This window comes from Bombus pyrosoma, linkage group LG15 (assembly GCF_014825855.1).
Source record: "Bombus pyrosoma isolate SC7728 linkage group LG15, ASM1482585v1, whole genome shotgun sequence".
Lineage (NCBI taxonomy): Eukaryota > Metazoa > Arthropoda > Insecta > Hymenoptera > Apidae > Bombus > Bombus pyrosoma.
The window spans coordinates 6,899,465-6,917,772 of record NC_057784.1 but is presented as its reverse complement, the minus strand read 5'-3'; the positions used below and the strand labels follow the sequence as shown (position 1 = coordinate 6,917,772).

The 18,308-nt window shown below is 39.4% G+C and overlaps 1 protein-coding gene across 3 annotated transcripts in view; it reads left to right on the top strand.

The window, feature by feature from the left end:
- Window positions 1–18,308, top strand: part of LOC122575640 (ras-related and estrogen-regulated growth inhibitor-like) — an 86,383-nt gene that overhangs the window by 25,336 nt on the left and 42,739 nt on the right. Inside the window, exons 1-3 of one of the 3 annotated variants that reach the window (XM_043744915.1) lie at window positions 4,079–4,332; window positions 7,242–7,318; window positions 11,470–11,521. In XM_043744915.1, coding sequence (XP_043600850.1) covers window positions 4,330–4,332; window positions 7,242–7,318; window positions 11,470–11,521 — 132 coding nt within the window. In that variant the 5' untranslated portion in view covers window positions 4,079–4,329. Of the gene's footprint in view, window positions 1–4,078; window positions 4,333–7,241; window positions 7,319–11,469; window positions 11,522–18,308 lie in introns of those variants that run through there. The other 2 variants (XM_043744916.1, XM_043744914.1) reach the window with 2 other exon arrangements.

Here is an 18,308-nt window from a genome sequence, read left to right as displayed (position 1 = left end):
TTTACGTTCAAGGACACGAAGGAATCTTTTCTTCCATCGAAATCTTCATCGGCCTCTATTACAAAGATATTCGCGAAATTCCACCAGTTGGCAAGTGAAAGAATAGCAGCAAATCGAATCAATGTTACGTAATTACACATCCCACGGAAGTTATATAAAATGCCCAATAATTACGTATGTCACTGCTGCAAAGAAAACTTGCCTACTTGCCCGAGGAAAATTCGCTCCTTGCAATAACTAATGAAATAGAAAGCCGAGTTTTCTCCTCTCTTGCAGAAATCCCGCGAATTTTTCGATCGATCGCGCGAGGTCGAGCTTTATCCGGATTGCACTCGCGATTGATTACCCGTTCTCCGACAGAACAATCTGCATGGATAGAAAGTAATGGTCAATCGAATATACAGGCACGAATTAAATTCGATTCCCCCTCGAAGAGTAGGAACGAGGTCGACGATTCTTATTGGCAATAAGTTCGATAGGTAATGACAAGAGATATCGTTCCTTCATGATCACGAGCAATAATCGATACTTTTCGTCTGTAGCTGCGAGGGAGCCGCGTGTACGCTACGTGATCGTTTCGATTTTTCGATTAACAATGCAAATCCGTTTCACCGACGCTCATATTGCGTGGAATAATTCTGGATGATGAATTAGAAAGTCAGCCACGGCAAGTGTACCGTGTGTCGTCGTCTAGGTTTCGTGGATGGGAATGTTTCGTTCGTGGTCCAAGAATTGGACTCGGCAAAGATTAGATCGTGCATCCCGAACGATCCATAGATCACTCGTGTTCGATCGATGGGTCACGTAGTATTGTACGTAAGCAGATATGAATTTGGAGAAAAATTATTCTTTCGTTTTATTAGGTCAATTGCTCGATATTCAATTTGTTTTGATTAATAAAATATATTTATTTAAAATTTCTTTCTTTCATTTACTATGTATCTGTATATAGTCAGTTTATTTCAATATGTATAGTCTTTATAGAACGAGTTTTCCGAAACGAATTTTCCAAAATAGTGAAATGGTATAAAATTGTTTTGTAAAAAACACACTGCAATGCTTATACATAATGCGTCATAATGTATAAGCGATGTATTGAAAAACTTCTACGTACTCGAAATTCATTTCTCGTATCATTCATACATAATTCATTACTACGTCGTTGAATATTCATTACAGTCAAACCCAAACAAATCTAACCTGCATTTATTACCTCGATACGAAAGACTCTCGTGTAATAGACAGAAAAATGATAGATAAATATCTGCGGCTATTAAACAATTTAGAAATTAATATGATTAATGGCAAATTAATTAAAATACACTTTTTGCTTATATTTCAGCTTGTTTCTTTATCTACTTCATCATTTATTTCTTTTTATATTTTTCATAAATATATATGATAGAAATTTAGAAATATAACGTTTTATATTATTACAGAAATCCTTCGAATTTTTATCGAATTTTCATCAACGAATATTAATTTTGTTCCAAGAAGACGTATACCCTAAAAGCTTATCTTATTGAATTATGTAAGTTAATTGGCCATTTAATGAAACTTATTACGATCTGTACGAGACTCATTTCATACGAACTTTTGTGAAGTTTCGTAAAATTAGAAATTATCACACGTAAAAAATACTGAACTTAAAATTATAATCAGAAGATCACGGAAAAAAACTATTACACTCTAACTAAAAACTATTCTCAGATAAATTTTTCAAATATTAGATCCAACATACAAAGATAATCTCTTACATCACCACAAATATTCCTCTTATTTCTCTCCTCGTACAGAAACAATTTTCCTATGTAACGAGCCTAACAAGCACGTAATTCTCCGCGCAAAGACCAGCTGGAACACCAACAATGAAACGGCTAAAGAGAAGCCTGATAAGCCTCGACTCCGGTGAAACTGATAATACGCACCGTCTGGTGCCGGCAATTCGCCACGTTTCACCCGATAGACGCGGAAGACGCGATTGGCAGACGCGAAATTAAGTTTCTATTAAAGCCTGGCGATTTTTTTTTCGTCGCGTCATCACCCACACGCGGCGCCCTCGAGGAAATAATCGACTGACCCACGCGCTGCTTTCACCGTTCGAGGGCGTTTCTTCGGAAAAGTGATCCTCAAGTGTGCACGAACGAAAGTGCACGCGAAAGGGACCGCGGGAATCACCAGGCGTATTTTCGATTCGTCTCACGCGTGACGCGCGCCCGCGCCAGGAGAAAATCTACGATCGCACGCGACTACCGGCCGATCCGATCGCCGGATGCGATTTTTCCACGGATAAAAGAATCTTTGTATGTTATCCAATCGATCGTGGGATTTTTGTGGCGAGTAGAGTGGGCATCTTTATGGAGATCTAGATTTTGATGAGTGGGCCGTGGATATTTATGCATATTTTTATTCATATTTATCATTCTATTCATTTACGTATTTATTATTTTTATCCATATCTTTATGAAGATAAATAAAAATAGAATTTAGTTCACTATTTCACCTAATATATAATAAATACTATAACAAGCATTATACTTTGGATATTTTAGATGCCTTTACATGCATTTTTGAGGTTGCAAAATTTTTTTATAACATTTATACAGATTGTAACAGAACACGCGGGACCCACTTTGAGTCTGAGCCGATTGTGCAACTTAAAAATAGTCAGAGAAGTATATATATGTCGGGTTGGCGTTATGATCAGAGTTGGGGTTAAGGGCGTGAAGCGAATCTTCGTCGTGATTAGACATTGTCGTTATGCAATAGAGAAGATATTGACTAGAGCAAATATGATTGTTACAGATATCGACAAGTAACCGTGGTAATTAGGTACTCGAGACGCTAATGGCAATGATCCTAGGTTCGATAACGAATCCGCGGTCAACGGGATAACGGGTGTATGTTCTCACAAACTCTAAGTCCGACTCTTGGTTAACAAACGTGAAAGATTCACTGATCGCAAATACGTTATTCCTTCTCGTCGATGAGATCGCACGAAAGAATGAATTTCCGTCGCGCTGATGCCACCGAGGAAAACTATGACGGGGAGTGTCTAAGGGCACGAGATCATCGGATTCGTGGAGCGATGCCTTCGTTCAGAAGGTGAGGGAAATTGATGTTGCTGTTAATTGGTCAATTTCCCATATCGGTGGTAAAAAGGAATGCTAACCGGCCTTGGGGAAAAGTCGTTCGTGAGGAGGTAGGTTTCCCCTATTTTCCCATAGTTGAGACAAAGGCTGTTTGTCTGTTCGACGGACTTTAATTAACTAAATCTTAGGATTTATAACGGGTCCTCAGGCTAGCGAAGACGCATCGGCACCTGACGATCATCTTACTCGGAAAACAGGGTCTTTGTTAGGCAAACGTTCATCCCTTGACCGCGGCTACGTTGCGGACTGGTTGCGGAGCTCATTGTCACGAATCTCGAACAGGTACAATCAGGTCGAATGATAATTGTTTAATTACGGGTTTTTTCCCAAAGTTCCAAAGGAAGGCTCCGGTGTTCCTTCGTCTCCGACATATAGATATGTATTCTATCTGTCTTCGTTTATGAGATATAACGAATGTCCTGTTTTAATTTTGTCTTATCTAATTAACTGCACGGAAGAGGCTAAAAATGACCACTTGCGTCATTCTGGATGGCTCCTGATCCGTTTAACGAATTTGTTGAAAACCTTGTTCAATTGTAAACCTTAATATTTCAACATTTTCGGTAGAATTTCCTCCGTTTAAAATTTGTCATATCTCATAAACGAAGCCAGGTAGAACATATATTTTATACGAATTTTTTTCATCGTTTTTAAACGTACAATCAGCTCTGGAAGTGGACCTCGTATGTTCTGTTATAACCTGTATATACGAATTAATTAAGGTACGGGTATATTAAATTTCAAATCATTTGATACTTCTGTATGTTTACACTAGAGCTTTGTTTTTGCGAACATGCTCGACGAGCTCCAATAATAATAGCTATCCCCCCAAACTGCTCCTATTAATTCCGATAATAGGAAGCGACGGTCGGACACCTGAGGTCGAACAACAATTCCGGTCCAAACACTCAGTTGCGTATCGAACGCGTACGAGTTCGGAATAGGCGTTCGTATAACAGTACAACTGAAAGTATGCTGAAGCGTAGTTTGGCTAACAGAGGCGCAGTAGTGAGTTGACATAACTGAATAATATCTTGTTCGTCTAATTTGGCACATGCTAAATAATTTAAATTGTTCGTATAAACGTGGCGCGGATAAACGAAGTTTTTCTGTACAAGAATTTGATGCTACCAAAATGAAATGTGGCACCTGATACGAAACGTTTCATTGCAGAGTAATGGTACGTACAAATACCTTTTTTAATCAATTTATCTGCACGTCTATGTGCTCTAAATAACTCGGCTCATGTTAACATTTTAATACAAATGATACGCTTGAATGTACCATCAGGACATAAAAAAATTAGAATTAATTGAGGTTACGATTAAAAAGATTAAAAACAAATTACATCTTGCCAATAATATCCATTTATAATGTTTCAACATCCCTTCTTTATTATCGTTTGATCTAACGCTGCAGCAATTGACGCCTGGTAACCGTGCATTAAAAAGAAAATTTATCCGATTCATCGATACGCGAATGGTGTTTAAGCGAGCGAAGCAATCGAACGAATCTCTAAGTGATATCGTTTTAAAGAGTCTCGATTACTGAAACTCTTCGGTCTGGCATCCCGTGAACATTTTTCTGCGCGATGGCAATAAATTCTCCACCGCTCCACTTGGTCAAATCGCTTCCCTATCAGCATTGTCCGGCAATAAAACTTTCTCGAGCGTAACGGCCACTAATGCAACGAGCATCCTTATTTGCTTGTTTCCGCGCGTTCAGTGTTTCGACATCGTTCCCAACGAGGTGTTTATGAGTTCGTTTATCGTTTATTTATTGTATCCGCCTTGCCAGAGCTACTGTGCTCGGCACAGCCTCGCGTTTCTTTCGCGAGCAAATACACGTTTCCTTCTTTCGTAGCGAATATTAATTTATTAATTTCGTTTAAAGATTCTACATACGGGGTGCCGTGTGTTAGAAGGTTTCCTGATGAAGTTGAAACTTCTTTTCTCTTCTTTTTTTTTTTAGAAATGAAAGGAAATTTGCTCGTATAGTTTGATATTTAGTAGAACTGCTTGTAGTTGGTAGAACGAGACATTTTTCATATTTTAACTGGTGGAATTATAAATTACGGTGCCTAAAGATTATAAAAATTAAAATTACGATCAAGTATTATTAAATCTCATCTGAATTCGTGAAACTAAAAATTATTTTAACATTCAAGTTACTTACAATGGTATTTTACAACTAGTGATTTTCGAAAACAAATAATTGAAATTAACAATGTTAACCGTAAAACAAATCGTAAGAACAGAGATTGTTGATACACTTTATATTGAATTTTTGTTTCTTACACGAAAATTTAAGCCCGCGAAAGGACTCGAAACAATTCACAATAATATTAGAATAATATCAAATAGAAGCTAGTTATAGTTATCAACTAGCCATTTCATAATTATAAATAAGACAGAAACCGCAATTATCAGTTAATTAACTATTCACTTGAATCATTGAAGAATCTTGTCGTATAAATAGATTCTGCTTAACGAGTGTCACGATTTGAAAATGGATTTTTCGAAGGATGTTAAGGACTTGCATCGTGACTCGATGGCGAAAGTCAACGCGTCATTGTCAGTGAACGGCGTAATGACAGAGCGGCGCGACGCCCGGCGTCAGCGCGTCAAATCGGAATTGTCGTTAGTAACTGGTCCGAGACTTTCGCGCATTAGCCGCGTTTTCTATTCGCGGGAAAATCTCTGTTCGATATTCACAGTTGCTGCATGTAAGAACAACGTAGTTCGGCTAACGAGCGCGTGGGATTCTTCTACCTAAAGTCGAGTTTCTTATCTTGCTTTGAATTAATCATCAATTACGATTTTCTCTATTTATGTAGTTAGAATAACATCTGTAGAGGTGCAAAGAGATACCTCGAAGATAGAAGAAATGAGCGAAAATATAGAAGAAACGTGGACAAAATATTAAACAGATCGTCTTCGAATTCTCTTTCTCAATCGCAATCATAACGATGTTTTAGAATGTTTCATAAATTTCGTCGTTCTTTTTTGTCAAACTTTCACATGGAATCACATTTAGATATTAACTGTTCTATTGGTAATTTATAAGATTTCTGTGATCTCTATTCGAATTTGATGAAAACTTTTTACGAGAATTGTTATACGAATTTGATTTATATATTTTATTGGTGTGAATATTTCGTTGAGCTACGGTTATCTTAAAATCCTGTCTGATAATATCTATTAAACGCGTACTAATAGCATCATATAATAAAAGACATTAAGCTCTTGTATTTCTAATGGAACAACAGTGTACTGCACAAGCGCGTTAACGGTTTCTTAAACTACTTATTTTACGTTCAAATAGCTCCAAACTACTAAACCACTCGCGCAGACCAACATAAAACTGCCAATTACCAAACTACTTACCCTACATTCTGACAGTCGTAGTATCAAATTTTAAGTTCAATGTTTTAACGAAGCACAAATCCGGCTACCAGACTGTCGTTCCAGATATCCTCGCGGTCGATCTCGAAACGCTTGCCTGCGTGTCTCACCTGGTTTTTTACCTGTCCCTGATTAATCGCGATTTTCAATTTCCTCCATTTGGTCGATCAGTTTGCTAGAAAGTTCTGTCTATGGCGCTTGAGGACAGCGAACAAATAACAGACGTAAATCACCACCTGGCTCAGCCGGAGAACGAGGATCGAAGATGAAACAGGAACGATTTCAAGAATTAACAGGGATTTAGTCCGGCAACTTCTCGGTTCTCGCTAGTATTAATACCAGGGTCTAGTGCCACTCAAGATCGATCTCTCTTTCTCCTGGTGTTCAGTTTCATTTATCGTTTCATAGATCAACCGACCAAGGACGCTGGGCTAGATCCGACGATTACTCGTTCGCTAACCAGCGTAAAGTCTCTTCCTCTCTCTCTCTTTCTCTCTTTCGATCCTCGAAGAGGACTGACGGATCGATTTCATTATTCGTGGCGAACGAGCTCGTACGTCTTCCCTGGGTTTAGAATCCTCTTGCTAACCCTGTAGACGAAACGCGGCGATAGGGATATTCAGGAACGCCCCGGTGCTATCATTCATCAAGGCGAGTCAGCGTAATCTCGTTCTCTCTGTTACAGATTTCCTGTACCGGCACAGCGTTACCATCGATAACGTTAGTACCGAGGTGGAGATACTGGACACTTCCAGGTGCGAGGTAAGTTCTTTGTCGTTTTTAAACGTTCGTTCCACTTTCAGAGCAGTTCGATGAATTTTTGTTTGTTCGAGGAACGTGTGTTTAGTATAGCGTAGGATTCTGTGAATGAAGTTAGTTTTTACATAATATGATTCGATATGACAATAGATGTAACTTGCGTAAATGTAAAATATCGAAATAATTTGACATTTTCATGGGAGCTTCATTATTGTGATTTAAATGAATCTTTATTAAGTATTAATATTTGGGTTATAAATAATATATTTTTACTGAAATTTAATGTGAACTGTAACTTTGCAATACGCGAATGAGGTTCACTAAACACAAATTATGTACAATAGTTCAATATTTTACATCAAACTGAGCGAATAGCTAATGTTTATTTAAGTCTTCAAACAAGATTACACTGTTATTCTAAATAAATATTCAGCTCCTCTCTCTCTCTCTCTCACACACATACCACATAACAATGCAAAATTTAGAACTTCCCCAAAAAGCTATTCCATGCCTAGCAAAATTCTTGGGGTTGATATCGAAACCAAAGTAAAAGCTACGTATTCTGTCTTTACTACGATTACAGATTTTCCGTTTCAAATTCCACGATTCAATTCACTTAACTCGTTAACGTTTTCACTAATCACGAAAAAAGCAGGAAATCAACACGCAGCGGTCAATTTCTCTAACACGGGAAACGAGAGAGAGGGAGAGAAAAAAGCTCGTACTTCGATATCTCGGAAGTTGGACATAGAGCTTAACGAACGTACCTGGTCGATCGCAAATTATCACGAAGATTTTTTTCGTCTGCGATCGACGGCGGAAAAAAGTCAGCGCCTAATGATCCCGCGGGATTATTGATGGATACACGACATAGATTGGCGTTAAAATCTCACTCGGACGCGAGCGCGGTGAAAATGTACATTTACGGCCGTACGTTTATTTGACAGACTGATTTGCCCGCGTGAGTTATGCCCATTCTCGTGGCCGGTTGTAAATTATCTACGGTTACAACGGGATCGTCGGTCTTTGATTTCTGTTTTATGTTGCTGTCTCGCCAGCGTCGCGGTTTTTGTCAAATTCCACCGTGAATTTGCTAACATTTTTTTAAGACAGTCTCGTTCTAGTTAAAGGGTGTTTCGTAGAAAATGACATAGGTTTGACAGAAATTGTATTCGATAGGTTTGAAAGGGTTGAAGATGGGGAAAAAGGGTTATGAATAAATCGGCGGAAATACGCGAGTTCATATTCAATTTTTTGTTTTATTTATACATTGCATGTTTTCGAACGTCATGCATATTCCTCAAATTTTTGTATTATATCTTACGTAAGTTATAAATATTAGAGCGTAATACTTACAGGAAGTTCAAATTAATCAACGTATAATACGATACATAAACATCCGTAGTTCGCGAGAAAGGATTAATTTGTTTGAATTAATATAACACATGAAGCACGAGCTCTATATATACAACGCGATCTTCTTATTTGACTCGAATACGATATAGATCGTGTCGTTTTCGTTATCGTTTAACCTACACGTACATACGCACATATCTACTTCAACTATGATACGTGATCAATATTGACTTCTGATAAAAACAGACACGTAATGACACCGTGTTATCGTCGGATGCAACGATTCCGCCACTCGACTCTTAACTTTTTTAATCCCAAATAACATTCCAAATTCCAAGGTTAATCACCCCGAACCCCAATTTACTCGCCATCCTCCGAAGAAGCACGAAAAGAACGAAACACATCGACGCGGTTGTTGAAGTCGTCTAGGTTAGTAGTCATCGACACCGATGACCGAACATCGTTGTCGATCAGCGTCGAGGACCAACGACGACCAACAGAAGTCCACATTCTGCTCGAAAGTCTGTTTCGTCTTGCATAGAAACATCTCGCAACGGTTAGGGTAAACGCGTTCCCCGTGCTTGAGTTTCCTTTTGCATTTTTTCGCGACGGCGCATGGCATCGGCGCCTTTTATATTTATCTTCCGTCGACGCCTGTAAACATCGACTATTTCAGCACCGCGAGACGTTCGCGGGCCAAAGCGCGCAGAACACGCTTTTTCTTCCTTCGTCCTCCTCGCTCCTTCTTTCCTTTCTCCCCCTGGCTGGTCTCGTGTCGCGTTCATTGTGAAAGTCACGATGAATCATTTGCTTGCTGGACAAACTCCGCGTCTCGCGATACGCTGCTTTTCATTTAGCCTAGCTTTCTGCTCGTACGTTCCTCGTCCTGGAATTCGCCGACACAAACAGAGCACCTCTGTTCTTGATGAAGTTGTCGCTGATTCTATCGCGAACGTTTCTCCCCGGGGAAACTCGAGTTCATTGTTCAACAGAGAAGTCATCGATCGATTACCGCGATTTTCAAGCGATTAGAAGTTGCAATGGGACGATCACGACGATCGGTCTCTGGTTTTTTTACTCGTCGTTTCACGCTCTTTGTTGGGATTAAGTTTGACGTATTTCACTCTGCTATTTTCTCCTCGCTTCTTCCTCGCGTTTGTATCTCTTTGGATAGATTGATAGAAAAGTAACAACTACAGCGGAGAAGATCAATTTATAATTGTCCACAGGAATATCGAATATTTACAACAATATACTCTCGGGAATTCGATTGCTCTTTGTAAAATATACAGAGAAGTTTGTTTCATCTTCTTGCATTATATATGTTCCCATTCAATGATGTCGAAATACTGTCTTTTATAATTGTTCGTAATATTTGAAAAGACCTCGATATGCAGGCTCTAATCTGTAGAATTTAAAAAGCAAATTCTCCTCGCTCTATCCGAACCGATATGCCGGCGCATCGCATACCAAATTCCCGCACAGATTTCCCACAATTTCCTCGCCATAACTAAAATTCCACCTGGCGTACACCCAATTCCGAAATTCCTTATCCGGTTACACGAATCTGCCCCATTTGCTCCGCTGAAACCCTACACCGATATTATCCATATAATGGGCCAAGCACTAAACAACGACGGTTCCAGCCTCACCTTCTAATAGCAGGATGATTTATGCACGGTTTTTAAAGCTCTGCTTCGATTCGCGACCGGTGGCAATAATTTACGATGTCGAGAACAATGGTCCCTCTCTCAGCTCTTCTATAACAGAAAAAGACCGCATGGCGGAATCCCAATGAGGATTCCGCTCTACCAGCGACAGGTGAACACGCCGTTCCGCGAACGTGGCTTAGCCACTCGGCTTCTCCTACGTCGGTACACGTAACCGTGTGTACATGAAAGTCACAAGGCGCACGCGCGAGCTCGTAGCCACGGTCGCCTAGATTCGAATTTAAAGGCGATCGTTATTCAATTCAAATACCACGGATAACGGGCCTTGTCGTAGGATTTCCGCTTCGACGTGTTTCGCGTGCGGGTTCGTTACCGTATTCTAGAAGAATCGGGTTAAGGGAGGTCAGGTCTGGGGGGACGATCGACCTGAAACCGGCCGATTCCGCGGAGATTTGGGTTAAGTAAGGTCAGGCCGGTTCAAACGAGCGACGACGCATCGATTGCGTCGTCGATCCTCCGGAGTCGATGACACCGCGCCTGCCTCTGCCAGCCGCCCCTTTTTCGGATGTCGTGCGTCTTTCGGAATGTCCGTTCCGATGTTTCAAAGGTGTTGGCGATGGTCTTTCACTCTTCGTCTTGCTTCTCTCTGTTTTCTTTTCTTTTTTTGTTTTTGTTTTCGTTCCTTCTTTTTTCTTCACGGTTGTTTTTATAGCGAAGATTTGGAGACGGAACGGGTACCGTTAGTGGGTTTCGATCGATCTCGTTGATCGGTCGTTTCGCTCGGTCGTTGAACTGTTTTCGTTGTATTTTGGGGAATTCGTGCGAGACAGTTCGAGAAAGTTCGCAGATCGTTATCATGATGAATGAAATAATTTCTTGCGGTTTTATCCTTTTTATCTTTGAAATAATATGTTACGTAAGCTTAAACTTTCTTCGTCTTTTGGGAATCGGTACGCGAGAAGTTTGAGAACGATTTATTTTTCTATGCATTCCGCGGATATTTTGTGTCCGATATATTCCTAATAATTTGGAGCAATTTCCCAAGATATTTCGCTGTATTTTAAATAATATATTAGATTTCTTACTGCATGGTTACAAAAATGAGAAGGTTTTGCTGTTTCTCTATAGGTCTGAAGGATATCGATACCAGAGGAATACAGTAGAATTATCGAAGTTTCAAGTTAGTAACTTTTTAATCTTACGTTTGCTAATAGTATATTTGTGTTAAGATACAAACTCGAAGCAACAGCACTTACAATGACTCTTGTAACGAAATAGTCCGCTTTATAATAATATCCATCGTAGCGTAAACTCTACGATGCGTTGCTTTCGATGGTATAACTTTATCAAAGCTTATTTAATCTCGCTTATTTATTCATCAAATAAATAATATGCACTTGACTGGAAATTATAACATAGAAAAACTACGAAAGCCTACAAAATAGTAGTCGTCTCTTCGAACGCGTTCTCATTCCACTTTACAGAAATGAAAATCATACACGAGCCCGTAAAATCTGATGAACGCGTCCGTTCAGCCGATTAAAAAAGAAAGAAAAGATTAAGAGGAAAAAGAAAAGAAACGAGAAAAAGGGGTGGAAAAAGAGAGGAACGAGCGTGGAGGAGCGCGGGTATATATTTTCTAGACTGCAAAAGGAATCCAACATATTCCTTATACGATGCTCGTACGCACGGTACACTGACTCGTCCCGGCTTATTCGGTAGCCCCGCAACAAGACACGATCGAGAGGCCAGGTTGTTTTTAGCAAACTGGTTTTTCTACCCGGGGCTTACAATTACTGGCTTCCTTTTTTGCGCTGCCCCCCAAATGTTTGCACCTGTCGCTTAAAAGGCTGCGAACCGTGGGCCAAGATGGCATACCTGACCGTTCGGGATTAGTCCTTGGATTCGTAGCTAAGAATATTTGGAGCACCGGCCGGCTTAACCCACCAACGAACAACACTCCCTCCTGATATTTCGTGATCCATTCATGGAATTTCGAACATCCATTCATGGTATTCCCCTGGCTTTCTTTTTCTTCGAGTCTTCCAGTTTTGTTGGTTTTCATGCATTGAGAGATTTTCGAGGTTTCTAAGGTCCTGGTGCAACATACACCTCCGCCCCCGCTTGAGTTTTCAGACGGTTATTACATTTGCTGTAATAGTAGAGAAAGTTAAATAACAATTAAGAGGCTGTTAACGCTTTAGAGGAGTTTTAATTAACGATCCGCATCAAGTGTTAAACATTAAGAGAGTTTCAAGTGTTCGAAGATTTTTAAAAGATGCGCGAGTCTGTCAAAAGCCAAACTGGTCAACTCCGCTCTTCAGCAATGTCCTAATTTTGTTACACGAGTCACGCGATTGATATTCAGCTTTGGAGAACAATCGATTCACTTCGACAGATTCGCTCGTTGCAAGACGACGTAAATGATAGTTAATTCCAAGGTAGATTTAATAAATCATCCATCTTTCGTATTTTCCAATTTACGAAATTGGTCCATGTGGTTTCTGAACGACGCACACTCGAAACCTCAACATCCTAAAATCTATCAACATTGAAGATTTAAACTTGTTAAATATTTGAAATTGGATGAAAAAAGGAACAAAATTTGTACGAATATATAACTGAAATTTTCCTCAGTTTCGAAATGGTAGATAGAACATTCTAACTAAGATAGTAAGGTACTCGAAGGATTAATTGTAGGAACATTTCTGGACGACTCTCCTCCTAAGAGACAAACAGCGAAACTTAATAATCTGGAAACTCATCAAGTTTAAAGATTGAAGATCGTTAAGTGTCTTTGATTGAACGAAAAAAGAAACAAAAATGGTGCGAATATAAAAGTTCATTAATATACAATCTTCCTAAGATCAATTTCCAGTTACCATTAGACGTTGCACCGCTGGTAGCTGCCCCAAACACCAAAGCGTATCTTCACATTCTGATCTTCCTAAATAGCTGCAATTTGCAACTATCTAGAAGCAACCACAAAAGAAAAGAGTATGATCTGGTTGTATACTTTCGCAGTTGAATATTCATCTTTCTTTTCCAACTGTATTACTTTGTAAGATTATGTCATTCTTTTTCCAATACAAAGAAAGACGTGGTGCTCGAAGGATTAACATCAGGAATGCTTCTGAAGAATTCTCCTGCAAAGAGGCAAACACCGATGCGCTGGCCGTTTCGTAACGCGAATCTATTTGCGTTGTGCAGCGTTTCGCGCATTGGTGGGACGGCGTTTCGACTCGGTGCAGCTGATGCAACGCGACGCGGTGTAAACAATGGCAGAGAACGTTGCACCAGGGGAACGCGCGCGAGGACGCATGCACCGTTACCGCATAGATTCGATAAATAATACGATACAGGAAGCCGTGCCACCGATTTGTATGTACGCGCTTACCAGCCGGTCTCGTGCTGCTGCCGATCGATCTGTTCGACCGCCACTCTATCGTCCGCTCCGATCTGACGATCATTATCGATCGGTCGCACGATTTATTGGCGATGACGCGTCCTCCGCTCGTCGTGAAAATTTGATCACTTTCTACGATAACGTGCCGCTCGATTCTACCGCCGATCGTATAAGCATCGCAGTGAGACTCGCTACGTTCCATTGGATCGGATGGTCTTATAACGTGAAACGCGATAAGTAGACTGCGTATGTTTATGTATTTGTGGGAGATTTAACTGCTTCGGTACCGAACAACGATATATCATCGTTATTGCGTCGTAGTAAATATAATTTGAATGTAACATATTAGATCGCTATGGACGATACGGAATTATTTGAATATATTTAGAACAAGTTGCGTCGCTTTGGCTCGATATTTTTCGCTCAGGTCCAAATCTTGGAAATGTATAAAATATTCATAGCACAGCGCTCGTTATATGCTAGGTAGAATATATTTAATAGATAGAACGATTCTCTGTTTAGGTTCTGTTTCTTCCGGTAAGTTTATAAAGATATGAGTTTGTGTAAAAGTCCACAGTCTAGCGATGAGTTCGTTTGGAGGTATTTTGTGGAGAATGTAAATCGGATTTGTTGGAGAAGTATAGTTTTGGGAATGTAATAAATTAGGATTTTCTATGTTTAGCCTCTCTTAAGCAAGAAGAATTTTTGCATACCGATTGCCTTATGTATCTCCAAGTAATATTTATAATTCAATGATATATATATAGAATAAAGTATCTCTTAAATAATATAATATATTCTACGTTATAAATCTTCTTCAGTTCAGATGAGAAGAACAGCGACAGGTCTTTAAAATTAGTTTCCATAAAATTGATCGATGTTTGTATTTACGTAGCAAACGCTAATCAAAAGTTACCCGATCACTGTGCCATTCTATATCCTTCCTCGATATAAATTTTACATTACATTTATACGTTGAAAGTTGTATTAAACACAGGCGGTAATTAGTGGCTGTAAAAGCTATTTACGCTAAAATTGTACGTATCACAGCATTTACATATCAATTAATCGGACCCATACCTACTAAATTCCTTACCATTTCGTAGGAGTTCGTTTTTCGTAGACACTACACGTAAGCAGTTTTATATTGCGTCATTTCCTAACAAAAGTATCGGTACATTCGATCAAAAAACGTTGTACGGGTTGTTGATTATTGGCACGGCCCAAAACCCGCTAACAAGAACCAGCGCGCAAGCAATTTTATTTACTAGCTGGCCAATAAATTCTCTCTTACCCTCTTACGAAATTTCTTCTGGGATATACACACTTTGTCTCCATTGTATCTTGCTGCAACTAACGAAGAAAATTTATTCGACGCAAGTAACGTGGAAAAAGAGCTGGCTGACAAAATCCGTAGCTTGGGCCAGCTTAATGAGCCCCTATACAAAAGGAAAATACGAGTAAGATTAGACTAAGCTGCGTATTATACACAATAGGATTTTCTAACCAGCGCGATATATCGGCGCGAACGAGCTAAAGTATAGCTGTCGGATAGCGGATTTAACGATCTGTCCCGTGTACAGTCGCGAGCTGATCGCGCACCACTGCCACACTGATCCACATCGATATCGATCTCCGTAGATCCTGTTCTTACGGACGCTGGTCGTTGCACCGCCAGTGGAAGTCCGATTTGGTCTTCGACGTCCACTTTGTACGTGATCCAATGGATCATTTCCGATTGTTCATAATTTTCAAGGATATTTATAGATGATTGTTCGTCGAGTAGATATACTTTGCATAATACCGTATAATACTTACGTATTATCGATCTTTGAATTGGAATTGAATTTAGCGCGTGACACTTGATGGGCAGTGGATAATTTTCAGGGATATTTATGGATGATTGTTTGTCAAATATAGTTTGTACAATATTCTATTTCTTAGTCTTGTAACGCGGAGATAAAAAATATTCGCGTGGTTTGATGCGAGTTTACTCTTTGAACGTAGTGTCATTTACGACTTAATGTATTGTCAGTTGAAAGGATTATGGAAATCTCGTGGAGATATTGGAATTATTAAACTAGTATAATAGTAAATCTTTGTGCAAATATATGGTGAAGTATTTATGAATTTTGTGTCACTTCGCTGCTGTATTTTCGAGTTTAAATTCAACGAATTTGTAGCTTTTCGCTTGTTATCTTGGAATATCGAATCACACTTATCCGTTTCTTGCTTTGATCCATTAAAAACACGTTGCGTTAACTCTTTTGACTCGATATCATTAAAACTTCTTCGTAAATTCAAGAAGTTCCGTTACAAGTTACAACCCTACTTGTCAGGTTTCAGATTACCTTTAATTGCCACTATGTCCACCATGGAATTTACCGATAACAGACGCTTAATTTGAAAACTAATTTTAAAACATACGCTGTTTCCTACTCGGAATCGGTCCATGCTCAGATCGTAGCTACGTTTAACCTTTGCAACGCGGCTACTAAATATCCCTTTAGAGTTTAGACAATAAACGCGAGGCTGCGCTTTAGCACTAACAGCACTTAACAGAAATGTCAGAACACAGCCAACGTGGTCAATTATCTCCATATCGAACAACGCTTCGCGTCAACAAATTAAACCGCATCGAGCATTCTCTTCGACCCATGGAATCTCGAAATGGGGAGAAAAATTCACGATTACGCCACACGTGGTGTAACGTTTCGGTAGGCCTATCTGCTAGTAGCTTTTTAACTGCGACTAGTTGAAGATAGTGACTCGACGCCGTTAGTATGAAGCCCAGTTCACGCTTAAAAAAACGTGTGTAGACGAAAGACAAGAAATATAGAAAAATAGAAACATAACGGTTCTATTCTTCTTCTATGTATTGTAATTATTTAAACAACGTCAATAATCACTGGTCGGTTTTTGAATAATTTAAAATTAAGAAATTACACTTTCTACCCATTGATACGATCAAAACACGGTGTTCGATGTGCCGATAGAATGAAACAGTATCGTTTGGTCATAGAGGACTATAACAAATAAATAAATAATTGTGATAGTCTAGAAATAAAATGAAATGAAATTGAAACTACCAATATTAAATAATCTAAAGCTGAACTAGCTTATTTTATAATTCCTAGTGGCCCAATGTTGATTAATTAGTAAATTAATTAACCAATTGAAGGTCAACGGCAGCTTTCTTAAGTTAAAAATCCTTTCAATAAGGAAACTCTCGCTCGCATGACAGAAATTAAGTAAGATGCGAAAAGTTTATTCTGTACAGCCAAATTCTCATCTTCACAGAATTCCTTAAATATCGACGTGCAACTGATGAAGTGCGAATCGGGCTTAAAAGACGCTAGTGGCGCGCGCGCTAGAGTGTATCGCTGCGAGCCGTGGTATAATCTTTCCAATTATCCGGCTGCAACGCAACGCGTCCATTCATTGCTGGCTGTAGATACAGCCACGGATAGCCAGCTAGCTTTTCTAGTATCTGGCGCGTAAAATGCAACAGTGGAAGAACAGGATCGGTGTTTTCCGCTGGGAACTTTACGGGTGAAGTTAACAAAACATAAGCGGTTAAAGCGCGCATAAGCTGTTCACCAAACGCGCTCTAATCTTCCAAATTGTCTGTTTTCGAACTATGGAGAGTTGGCTAGCGAATATCGATTTAACGATCTGGATGGGAGTGTCGAGCGGAGCGAAGCGTGTTCCAGCGTATTTAGTATTTACCTGATATCGAGCGGTCGAAGGCCAGATAAAGCGTCATGGGGTCCATTAATTTACAATTTGGTCAATGACCTTATTGCGATTCTGTGTTCCGAGAACAGGGGTGGTCGAATGTTTCTTGGTCCTCCTGATGGAGTTTAAATACGCTTTGCTTGGGTTAGGTCGTGCATCGATAAAATCTGCTTGTTCTAAGAATCGATATGGACTATCGAAGTATGATAACAGATTGTGGTTTAAAATTTGATAAATTAGAGCGAAAGAGTAGTTGGATAAGGCTTCTGTTCGGTTAGCATCGAATGTTAAATTCTTGTAAAGTACAATAGAAGTTTCGAGCTTGATGAAACTTTGGAATTATGCGCATGCAGTTTAGAATGGGATAGAGAATATGCTGATATTTCTTTAATTTCGTCGTTCCTTGGAAATGCTCCTATAACATGTACTTTTAAATTACAACATATCTAAGCACTGAAACGTTTGCTTAGGTAAAAACACATTGCTTTTACAATAAATTTTTGAGCAATGTGTACGTTAAATTTGAGGTGGATATATCGTGATAGGTGCGAAAGAAACACTCGAGTATAGTTAACAATATATATCTATTAACAGGTACTCTATATGTACACTTTGCGTAGAACTTGCGATTACTATTAGCGGTTCGCGATTACAAGTTCGACATCTAGGCGATGCGTTACGATGCACGATACAAGTTCGGATGGTGATTGCTTAAGATGTCGAGGAACTCGGGTTAACTATTACTGCTAACTATCAACTATCGACTCTGACTGACGTCTAACGACTGACTTTCCGTCACGATGATACTTTTTTTTTTTTTTTT